General features: G+C 49.1%; 1 protein-coding gene across 1 annotated transcript; it reads left to right on the top strand.

The window, feature by feature from the left end:
• The first annotated feature begins 777 nt into the window (after nt 1-777).
• LOC138514754 (putative uncharacterized protein DDB_G0285119) lies at nt 778-3,030 on the top strand. The gene has a single exon (XM_069630137.1). It carries the CDS (start codon nt 778-780, stop codon nt 3,028-3,030), a length of 2,253 nt encoding a protein of 750 aa, XP_069486238.1.
• The last annotated feature ends 9,355 nt before the right edge of the window (nt 3,031-12,385 follow it).

The following is a 12,385-nucleotide window of genomic DNA, read 5'->3' as shown; positions in this document are numbered from 1 at the left end:
ATTATTGTGCCAGAAAGGACCTTTAGAAGCATGCACAACAAACTGGCAGCCGACCAAGCCAACCACTCACCAGATCACAACAACAGCATTACCGTACCAGCAAGCACAACAAGCAACATGCACAATGAACTAGCAGGCAACCAAGCCAACCACATCACAACCCCAGCATTACTGTGCAGGCAAGAACCAATAGAAACATGCACAACAAACTAGCAGCCGACCAAGACAACCACTTACCACATCACAACCCCAGCATAACCGTTCCAGCAAGGACCAATAAAAACATGCATGACGAGCTATCAGGCAAGAAAGCCAACCACTCACCACATCACAACCCTAGCCTTTCCGTGCCAGCAAGGACCAACAGAAACATACACAATAAACTATCAGCTGACCAAGCCAACCACTCAGCAGATCACAACCCCAGCATTACCTTGCCGGAATGTACCAATAGAAACATGCAAACGAACTAGCAGCCGACCAAGCCAACCACTAACCACATGACAACCCCAGCATTACCGTGCCGGCAAGGACCAATAGAAACATGCACAATGAACTACCTGCTGACCAGCCAACCACTCACCACATGACACCAGCATTACTGTGCTGGCAAGTACCAAGAGAGACATGCACAACAAACTAGAAGGAGACCAAGCCAACCTCTCACCACATCACAACCCCAGCATTACCGTGCCGGCAAGGACCAATAGAAACATGCACAGAGAACTAGCAGCTGACCAAGCCAACCACTAACCACATGACAACCCCAGCATTACCATGCCGGCAAAGACCAATAGAAACATGCACAATGAGCTATCAGGCGAGCAAGCCAACCACTCCCCACATCACAACCCCAGCATAACCGTGCCGGCAAGGACCAATAGAAATATGCACAACAAGCTATCAGGCAAGCAAGCCAGTCACTCACCAAATCACAACCCTAGCATTTCCATGCCAGTAAGGACCAACAGAAACATACACAATGAACTATCAGCCGACCAAGCCAAACACCCACTGCATCACAACCCCAGCATTACCATGCCGGCAAGGAGCGATAGAAACATGCACAACAAGCTATCAGGCGAACAAGCCAACCACTCGCCACATCACAACCCGAGAATAACTGTGCCTTTAAGGACCAATAGAAGCATGCACAATGAACGAGCAGGCAACCAAGCCAACCAATCACCAGATCACAACCCCAGCATTACCATGCCGGCAAGGACCAATAGAAGCATGCACAATGAATTACATGCTGACCAAGCCAACCACTCACCAAATGACACCAGCATTACCGTGCCGGCAAGTACCAAGAGAGACATGCACAACAAACTAGCAGGCGACCAAGCCAACCTCTCACCAAATCGCAACCCCAGCATTACCATGCCGGCAAGGACCAATAGAAACATGCACAGAGAACTAGCAGCCGACCAAGCCAACCACTCACCACACCAAAACCCCAGCATAACCGTGCCGGCTAGGGCCAACAGAAACATGCACAATGAACAAGCAGCCGACCAAGCCAACCACTTACCACATCACAACCCCAGCATTACCGTGTCAGCAGATACCATGAGAGACATACACAACAAACTAGCAGGCTACCAAGCCAACCTCTCACCACATCACAACCCCAGCATTACCGTGCCAGCAAGGACCAATAGAAACATGCACAGAGAACTAGCAGCCGACCAAACCAACCACTCACCACATCAAAACCCCACCATAACCGTGCCGGCAAGGACCAACAGAAACATGCACAATGAGCTATCAGTCGAGCAAGCCAACCACTCACCACATCACAACCCCAGCATAACCATGCCGGCAAGGACCAATAGAAATATGCAGAACAAGCTATCAGGCAAGCAAGCCAACCACTCACCAAATCACAACCCTAGCATTTCTGTGCTGGCAAGGACCAACAGAAACATGCACAACGAACTAGCAGCCGACCAAACCAACCACTCACCACATCACAACCCCAGCATTACCATGCCGGCAAGGACCAATAGAAATATGCAGAACAAGCTATCAGGCAAGCAAGCCAACCACTCACCAAATCACAACCCTAGCATTTCTGTGCTGGCAAGGACCAACAGAAACATGCACAACGAACTAGCTGCCGACCAAGCCAACCACTCACCACATCACAACCCCAGCATAACCATGCCGGCAAGGACCAATAGAAATATGCAGAACAAGCTATCAGGCAAGCAAGCCAACCACTCACCAAATCACAACCCTAGCATTTCTGTGCTGGCAAGGACCAACAGAAACATGCACAACGAACTAGCAGCCGGCCAAGCCAACCACTCAGCAGATCACAACCCCAGCATTACCTTGCCGGAATGTACCACTAGAAACATGCACAACGAACTAGCAGCCGACCAAGCCAACCACTCACCACATCACAACCCCAGCATTACCGTGCCGGCAAGGACCAATAGAAACATGCACAACAAACTAGCAGGCGACCAAGCTAACCACTCACCAGATCACAACCCCAGCATTACCGTGCCGGCAAGGACAAATAGAAGCATGCACAATGAACTAGCCGCTGACCAAACCAACCACTCACCACATGACAACACCAGCATTACCATGCCATCAATTACCAAGAGAGACATGCACAAAAAACTAGCAGGCGACCAAGTCAACCTCTCACCACATCACAACCCCAGCATTAACGTATCGGCAAGGACCAATAGAAACATGCACAGAGAACTAGCAGCCGACCAAGCCAACCACTCACCACATCAAAACCCCAGCATAACCGTGCCGGCAACGACCAACAGAAACATGCACAATGAACAAGCAGCCGACCAAGCCAATCACTTACCACATCACAACCCCAGCAATACCGTGCCGGCAAGGACCAATAGAAACATGCACAGCAAGCTATCAGGCGAGCAAGCCAACCACTCACCACATCACAACCCCAGCATAACAGTTCCGGCAAGGACCAATAGAAATATGCACAATGAGCTATCAGGCAAGCAAGGACCAACAGAAACATGCACAACGAACTAGCAGCCAACCAAGCCAACCAATCACCACATGACAAATTACCTTGCTGACAAGTACCAAGAGAAACATGCACAACAAACTAGCAGGTGACCAAGCCAACCACTCACCAGATCACAACCCCAGAATTACTGTGCTGGCAAGGACCAATAGAAGCATGCACAATGAACTAGCAGCCAACCAAGCCAACCAATCACCACATGACAACCCCAGCATTACCTTGCCGGCATGTACCAAGAGAAACATGCACAACAAACTAGCAGGTGACCAAGACAACCAGTCACCAGATCTCAACTCGAGCATTACCGTGCTGGCAAGGACCAATAGAAGCATGCACAAATAACTATCCGCTGACCAAGCCAACCACTCACCACATCAAACCAGCAGTACCGTGCCATCAAGTACCAAGAGAGACATGCACAACAAACTAGCAGATGACCAAGCCAACCTCTCACCACATCACAACCCCAGCATTACCGTGCCGGCAAGGACCAATAGAAAGATGCACAGGGAACTAGCAGCCGACCAAGCCAACCACTCACCACATCACAACCCCAGCATAACCGTGCCGGCAAGGACCAACAGAAACATTCACAATGAACAAGCAGCCGACCAAGCCAACCACTCACCACATCACAAGCCCAGCATTACCGTGCCTGCAAGGACCAATAGAAACATGCACAACAAGCTATCAGGCGAGCAAGCCAACCACCCACCACATCACAACTCCAGCATAACTGTGCTGGCAAGAACCAATAGAAATATGTACAATGAACTAGCAGCCAACCAAGCCAGCCTATCACCAAATCACAACCCCAGCATTTCCGTGCAAACAAGGACCAACAGAAATATGCACAACAAACTAGCAGCCGACCAAGCCAACCACTCAGCAGATCACAACCCCAACATTAACTTGCCAGAATGTACCAATAGAAACATGCACAACGAACTAGCAGCCGACCAAGCCAAACACTAACCAGATCACAACCCCAGCATTACCATGCCGGCAAAGACCAATAGAAGCATGCACAACGAACTAGAAGCAGACCGAGCCAACCACTCACCAGATCACAACCCCAGCATTACTGTGCCAGCAAGTACCAATATAAACGTGCACAATTAAATAGCTGCTCACCAAACACTCACCACATCGCAACCCCAGCATTATTGTGCTGACAAGTACCAACAGAAATATGCACAACAAACTAGCAGCCGACCAAGCCAACCACTCAGCAGATGACAACCCCAACATTAACTTGCCAGAATGTACCAATAGAAACATGCACAACGAACTAGCAGCCGACCAAGCCAAACACTAACCACATGACAACCCCAGCATTACCATGCCGGCAAAGACCAATAGACACATGGAAAACGAACACGCAGCCAACCAGCCAACCACTCACCACATCACAACCCCAGCATTACTGTGCCAGCAATTACCAAGAGAAACATTCCCTAAGGAACTAGCAGCCGACCAAGCCAACCACTTACCATATCACAACCCCAGCATTACAGTGCAAGCAAGGACCAATAGAAACATGCATAACGAACCAGCAGCCGACCAAGCCAACCACTCACCACATCACAACCCCAGCATTCCCATGGCAGCAAGGACCAAGAGAACCATTCACAATGAACTAGCACCCAATCAAGCCAACTACTCACCACATGTCGTGATGCCTGCCCCCGGAAGACCAGACCAGGCCCAGCAGCCCCGGAAGCAGGCATCATGCCACTTGGAGCATGCCCAAAAGCCCCAGTTAGGGGCTGTTTGGGTACAATCCTGGCACCTATGGCGCCAGGCTCATAAAGTTAAAGTCAGTCCTGGCGCCATGGGCGCCAGGCTCATTATTGGTAACTTACCTGAAGCAGACCATGCTGCATACTCACCTGAGGCAGACCATGCTGCATGAAGACTCAAGCCAAATGAGGCTTAGGAGGGACTATTTTACTGAAGGGACTATTTTGTTACTTGGGTGGGGCTGTGGAAGAATACTTACCTGGATATTCTTCCAAGGCTATTTAAACCACGCCCGGACAGCCACACGTGCTTCGCGTTATTCTGCTTGCTGCAGCGTAACGCTCACCGTGTTTTCAGCAGCTCCAGTCTTCAGCCACGCCCGCTTCAGTCCTGGGACTCCTGAAACAAGAAGAAAAGAAGGATAAAGGTTAGAACAGGAGTTTTAACTTTAATCCTTACCTGAATCCTGATCCATTTCGCCACAGAACTGAAAGACAGAAGTCTTTGAAGCATCGCTTCGCATTCCTACGGCGCCGCGCTGAACTCACCTGCTTGGCGGTACTTCAGCATTCCATCACGCTCTCTCCATCTCGCGGCCGCCCTCCGACACCTAAGGAGACAAAGACAGCAAGGTGAGCAAGGGGACTCTCTAAGACTATACAAGCTACCCCCAAGGACTTACCTGATTTTTCCACAGGGGTCTCACCTCATCTCGGGTCGGCACAGTCAACTCTGCTTCATCGCTGTACCCCGGCCCCTAAGGGGAAAACCACAATAGACTTACCTGAATCTTACCAATTGCCATTTGGAAATCTTCGAGTGGATTAATCGGCAACCTGCAAGGAATCGGACAGAGTGAAGATCAGACATTTGAACTCTTATGAACAATTGGACTTTAGAGTCAATACTGAAACTCACCAATTCCTCTACACCAGTGAAGCAACTGGTCATCAACGTGCCCCTGCGGTCGACGCAGGATGGAGAGCTCATCCTTCCAAACCATCAGGTGAGACTAAGGAGGGGACATCAAGAGTGATCTGTGGGAAGACAACGGGAGTGGGGAAGGTGGGTTGACACTCAATTCCACGGGTGGTTAATTCCTCTTCTCCTTTGCAGAAGAATATTCTTGCGAGCCAGACAAACTAGGCTGAGCGGGCCAGTCCAGTCAGTCATCTCTGCGCTACACGTCACGCTGGTGGAAACAACACCTGCCCAGTTCCGGTCGACGCCCCCGTGGGAACCAGGTGAGCGTAACAGAACGCAAAGCCTACCCACAAATACCCACCTGGGCGTCATGGAGACCTCGGAAACTGATCAGTTGGCCCAATTATTAGGGGAATTAAGGGCCGAAGTGCATTCCGCCCACCAAGAAACCAATGCCCTCAGGAGGGAACTGATAGTGTCAAAAGAACAAACTGATGAGTTGGCCGGACAACTATTACAGAGCCAGGCTGGACAAACACCTCTACCAGGACTTGGGGCAAGTCCAGCTCCTCTACCATCGAGTAACACGGTGCAGATAAATTTACCTGGAGCCGTTCCTTTGGCTCCGCCTGAACGCTTTGCCGGAGACCCAAAAGGGTTTGCAACATTCATGAATCAATGCCGCTTGCACTTTTTATGTAGACCAGGAGCTTTCCCAAACGATCAGGCCAAGGTAGCCTTTGTACTGTCATATCTCAGCGGCAGTGCGGTGGATTGGTCCATTCCACTATTTAACCAGGATGACCCCATTCTTCGAGATTTCCAGGGTTTTCGAACAAGCATGGAAAGACTATTCACCTGACACTCCCGAGGACAGGCTTTGGACAACGAACTTTTATCACTACGTCAAAGTAACCAGGATCTTTTATCTTATATTGCAACTTTCAATAGATTAGTAGTGGAAACCGAATGGCCTGAAGCCAAGCGAATCACATTATTCCATCGAGGACTTCGGGGAGAACTCAAAGATGTTTTGGCCCAAATCGTGAACCCGCCTCAAGACTGTGCTGAATATATAGATCTAGTGGTCCAGCTCGATCACAGACTTCAAACCAGGAAGGCTGACCGAACCAAGTTTGAGAACAGGGTGTTGGTTAAAACCCACGTAAGCTCCAAGGGAGTAGATGTCTCAGAACCTATGAAAATCGGGGGGGTTAAAGGACCCTTAACCCAGAAGGAAAGAGATAGAAGACGGCAACTGCAATTATGTTTATATTGCGGAACTACTGGTCATTTTCTTCGGAACTGCCCTGTAAAACCAACCAAGAAAGTTATAGGAGCAGCAGACGAAAACCATGTGAAATCTGACTCGGGAAACGACCACGCCCGGCAAGCGTAGAGGTCCGCTTGCCAAGCTTAAAGAAGGACACTCTGACCTCGCATTTCACCATACCCATGGTCCTTGTAGATCCAGAGCAGCCATCACGCATGCACGCGGTAAAGGCGTACATAGACAGTGAAGCCATAGGAAATTACTTGGACTGGGAATTGGCTACCAGGATGAATCTATCTCTCACCCGCAAGACCACGGCCAATGTTGTCACCACTGTAGATGGAACGGAAATTGCCTCTGGACCCGTAACTCATTCCACTGCAGAGATGACATTGCTGAGTCAAGATGGGCATCGAGAGGCTATGATGTTTGACTTAATCAAGGCCCCACAGTTTCAGCTGATACTGGGGATACCTTGGTTGGAAAAACATAATCCCTGTATTGATTGGCGAGAGAAGAGACTAACCTTCCCAGAATGTGCTCACACCTGCTACCCAAGGAAAACTCAAAACTCAGTCATGGCCCCAGTAATTCCAGTAGCCATACAATTACCTGTTGAATACCAAGACATTCAGGATGTCTTCCAAAAGGAACAGGCAAACACCTTACCACCTCACAGATCGTATGATTGTCAAATAGATCTTGTACCTGGAGCACAACCACCTTGCAGCAGAATCTATGCCCTTACGGAACCCGAAAATCTCCATTTGCGCCAGTACCTAGACCAGTACCTTGCTAATGGCTTCATTCGCCCGTCCAAGTCCCCTGCATCTTCAGCTTTGTTCTTCGTACCGAAAAAGGAAGGCGACCTTAGAACATGTATAGACTACCGCACACTGAATCAGATAACCATCAAGAATCGATACCCACTGCCTTTGATCCCAGAACTACTAGACCAGGTGAAGGACGCTTGTATATACACGAAACTAGACCTTCGGGGGGCATATCATCTGGTACGTGTCAAAGAGGGTGACGAATGGAAGACTGCTTTTCGCACCAAGTACGGACTATTTGAGTACCAGGTGATGCCCTTCGGACTATGCAATGCACCAGCAGCCTTCGAGTTCTTCATGAACGATGTCCTCCGAGAGTTTATCAACGTTTGTGTGGTCGTTTACATCGACGACATCTTAGTATACTCTTTATCAGAATCTGAGCATGTAAAACACGTCCGAGCAGTCCTAGAGAAGTTACGCCAGCATAAATTATATGCTAAACTGGAAAAGTGCATCTTCCACACTACAGAAGTGGAATTCCTTGGATTTATTCTGACCCCGAGAGGAATCTGGATGGACACACGAAAAGTGGATGCTATTCTTAATTGGCCTTCGCCAAGTTCAATCAAAGGAGTTCAAAGCATGCTTGGCTTTGCCAATTTCTACCGCAGGTTTATCCCGGACTTCTCGCACATTGTACATCCCATTACAACTCTATTGCGAAAAAACAAACGCTTTGTGTGGACAGAGGAAGCCGAGAACGCCTTCCAAGAGTTAAAAGCTAAATTCACATCTGCTCCCATATTAAGACACCCACGCCCCGAGCATCCCTACATAGTGGAAACAGATGTATCCAGTTCAGCCATGGGAGCAGTCCTTTCCCAAAAGGATCCCGAAACTAACCAGCTTCACCCAGTGGCGTTTTGGTCATGAAAATTTTCAGCCCCCGAATGAAACCATGCCATAACCGACAAGGAGCTGCTGGCCATCAAGTCCGCCTTCAAGGCTTGGCGGCACTATCTATTGGGTGCCAGACATACCATCACGGTAATCACCGATCACCGCAACTTACAATACCTAAAGACAGCCAAAGCCCAATCTTCGCGCCAACTCCATTGGGCATTGTTCTTCGCTGAGTTTGATTTTGTAATAACCTATCGACCAGGTTGTAAGAATGGTAAAGCAGACGCCTTGTCCCGGATTGGAATGGGAGAAGCAGAAATAACTTTAGAACCCGTACCCATAATTCCGGAACAGAAAATCCTTGGCCTGACATCCATACAGACACTGGAGGACATTCAAAACAAGATCCACCAACTCTTTGATTCCGTTGCCCTACAGGACTGGGCAAAGAAAGGTCCAGAGTACTCTGTCATCGATGATTTACCTTATTACCAAGGCCGGCTATTTTTACCGCAAAAAGAACTACAGGAACTTGTCATTTCCCATTACCATGACACCTTAATAGAAGGGCATCCGGGTATTGCAAAAACCGAAGCTAAAATTAGGAAGCAATTTTGGTGGCCCACCTGGCGAAAGGATGTCAAGTCATTTGTCATGTCTTGTGGCATTTGCGCACAAAATAAAGGGCAAAAGAAAAAACCTGCTGGCTTATTGCAACCATTAGACATACCACCTACCCCTTGGCATACCATGTCATTAGACTTTATCACGGATTTACCCCCGTACCAAGGTTACAATACCATTCTAGTTATTGTAGATCTTTTTTCTAAAATGGCCCACTTCATTCCTTTAAAAGGGATACCTTCAGCTTCAATCCTGGCCAAGGAATTCCTTGAAAATGTTGTCCGCCTGCATGGCTTTCCTTCAGTGTTAATTTCAGATCGGGGCAGTCAATTCATTTCACATTTTTGGAGGAAATGCTGCCAACTGGCACAAATTGATGTTAGGCTTTCGACCAGTCACCACCCTCAGACCGACGGTCAAACGGAGAGGACCAACCAGACTCTTGAACAGTACCTCCGTTGTATGCTACATCAGTCTGAGGGGAATTGGAAAGACATTCTGTGGATCGCAGAGTATGCGTACAATAATTCCGTACACTCAGGAACTGGACAAAGTCCCTTTTTTACCATTTATGGGCACCATCCTCGAACCTCGGATTTGGACTCACCCCAGCATTTAGAGATGCCCGCAGTGGACCATCTCCACGCTGTTATTACACAAGCCTTTAAAGAAGCAACCATCCATTTGCAAAAGGCTAAGGAAAAATACAAAAAGGATGCGGATCAGCACAGAAGTGAAGCTCCTCAATACCAAATAGGGGACCAAGTATGGTTAGCCACTAAGCACTTACCACTCAAGGGGACTCGGACCTTTAACCCCAGGTATTTGGGACCTTTTTCTGTCAAGGCAATTATTAACCCAGTGGCCGTCAAGTTGGACCTACCTGCTCATATGCGAATCCATCCTGTCTTCCACGTGTCTCTTTTGAAGCCAGTGCAACCAGGAACTAGGCTAACCACTCCACGGAACCTATCCTCATAGACGGGGAGCCCGAGTTCGAAGTCAAGAATATTTTCGACTCAAAAAGAGTGAGATCAAAACTCTTTTACCTAATTGACTGGAAAGGTTATGGTCCGCAGGAAAGGTCTTGGGAACCTAGTGACCACGTGCATGCACCTCGTTTAGTGAAGGGGTTCCATCGGGAATTTCCAGACATACCACGGCCAAGGGGGAGAACGACTTTAGGAGGGGCCTTGAGGGGGAGTGCTGTCATGATGCCTGCCCCCGGAAGACCAGACCAGGCCCAGCAGCCCCGGAAGCAGGCATCATGCCACTTGGAGCATGCCCAAAAGCCCCAGTTAGGGGCTGTTTGGGTGCAGTCCTGGCGCCTATGGCGCCAGGCTCATAAAGATATAGTCAGTCCTGGCGCCATGGGCGCCAGGTTCATTATTGATAACTTACCTGAAGCAGACCATGCTGCATACTCACCTGAGGCAGACCATGCTGCATGAAGACTCAAGCCAAATGAGGCTTAGGAGGGACTATTTTACTGAAGGGACTATTTTGTTACTTGGGTGGGGCTGTGGAAGAATACTTACCTGGATATTCTTCCAAGGCTATTAAAACCACGCCCGGACAGCCACACGTGCTTCGCGTTATTCTGCTTGCTGCAGCGTAACGCTCACCGTGTTTTTAGCAGCTCGAGTCTTCAGCCATGCCCGCTTCAGTCCTGGGACTCCTGAAACAAGAAGAAAAGAAGGATAAAGGTTAGAACAGGAGTTTTAACTTTAATCCTTACCTGAATCCTGATCCATTTCGCCACAGAGCTGAAAGACAGAAGTCTTTGAAGCATCGCTTCGCATTCCTACGGCGCCGCGCTGAACTCACCTGCTTGGTGGTACTTCAGCATTCCATCACGCTCTCTCCATCTCGCGGCCCCCTCCGACACCTAAGAAGACAAAGACAGCAAGGTGAGCAAGGGGACTCTCTAAGGCTATACAAGCTACCCCCAAGGACTTACCTGATTTTTCCACGGGGGTCTCACCTCATCTCGGGTCGGCACAGTCAACTCTGCTTCATCGCCGTACCCCGGCCCCTAAGGGGAAAACCACAATAGACTTACCTGAATCTTACCAATTGCCATTTGGAAATCTTTGAGTGGATTAATCGGCAACCTGCAAGGAATCGGACAGAGTGAAGATCAGACATTTGAACTCTTATGAACAATTGGACTTTAGAGTCAATACTGAAACTCACCAATTCCTCTACGCCAGTGAAGTAACTGGTCATCAACGCGCCCCTGTGGTCGACGCAGGATGGAGAGCTCATCCTTCCAAACCATCAGGTGAGACTAAAGAGGGGACCTCAAGAGTGATCTGTGGGAAGACAATGGGAGTGGGGAAGGTGGGTTGACACTCAATTCCACGGGTGGTTAATTCCTCTTCTCCTTTGCAGAAGAATATTCTTGCGAGCCAGACAAACTAGGCTGAGCGGGCCAGTCCAGTCAGTCATCTCGGCGCTACACGTCACGCTGGTGGAAACAACAGCGGCCCAGTTCCGGTCGACGCCCCCGTGGGAACCAGGTGAGCGTAACACCTCATGACGACCCCAGAATTACCATGCCGGCAAGGACCAATAGAAGCATGCACAACGAACTAGAAGCAGACCGAGCCAACCACTCACCAGATCAAAACCCCAGCATTACTGTGCCAGCAAGTACCAATATAAACGTGCACAATTAATTAGCTGCTGACCAAGCACTCACCACATCGCAACCCCAGCATTATTGTGCTGACAAGTATCAAGAGAAACATTCACAATGAACTAGCAGCCGACCAAGCCAACCACTCACCACATCACAACCCAAGCTTTACCTGCCGGTAAGGACCAATAGAAGCATGTGCAACAAACTGGCAGCTGACCAAGCCAACCACTCACCAGGTCACAACCCAGCATTACTGTGCTGGCAAGGACCAAAAGAAACACGCACAATAACTAGCAGGCAACCAAGCCAATGACCCACCACATCACAACCCCAACATTACTATGACAGCAAGGACCAATAGAAACATGCACAACGAACACGCACTCGAGGAAGCCAACCACTCACCACATGACATCCACAGCATTACCGTACCGGCAAGCACGACGAGCAACATGCACAATGAACTAGCAGGC

Source organism: Ambystoma mexicanum, chromosome 12 (genome assembly GCF_040938575.1).
Source record: "Ambystoma mexicanum isolate Mex_15411 chromosome 12, UKY_AmexF1_1, whole genome shotgun sequence".
Lineage (NCBI taxonomy): Eukaryota > Metazoa > Chordata > Amphibia > Caudata > Ambystomatidae > Ambystoma > Ambystoma mexicanum.
The sequence above is the reverse complement of the archived record's forward strand: the minus strand, read 5'-3'. Positions and strand labels throughout refer to the sequence as shown.

Excerpts from the sequence above, each read along its gene's own strand:
- LOC138514754 (XM_069630137.1), top strand. The coding sequence starts at position 778 with ATGCCGGCAAAGACCAATAGAAACATGCACAATGAGCTATCAGGCGAG.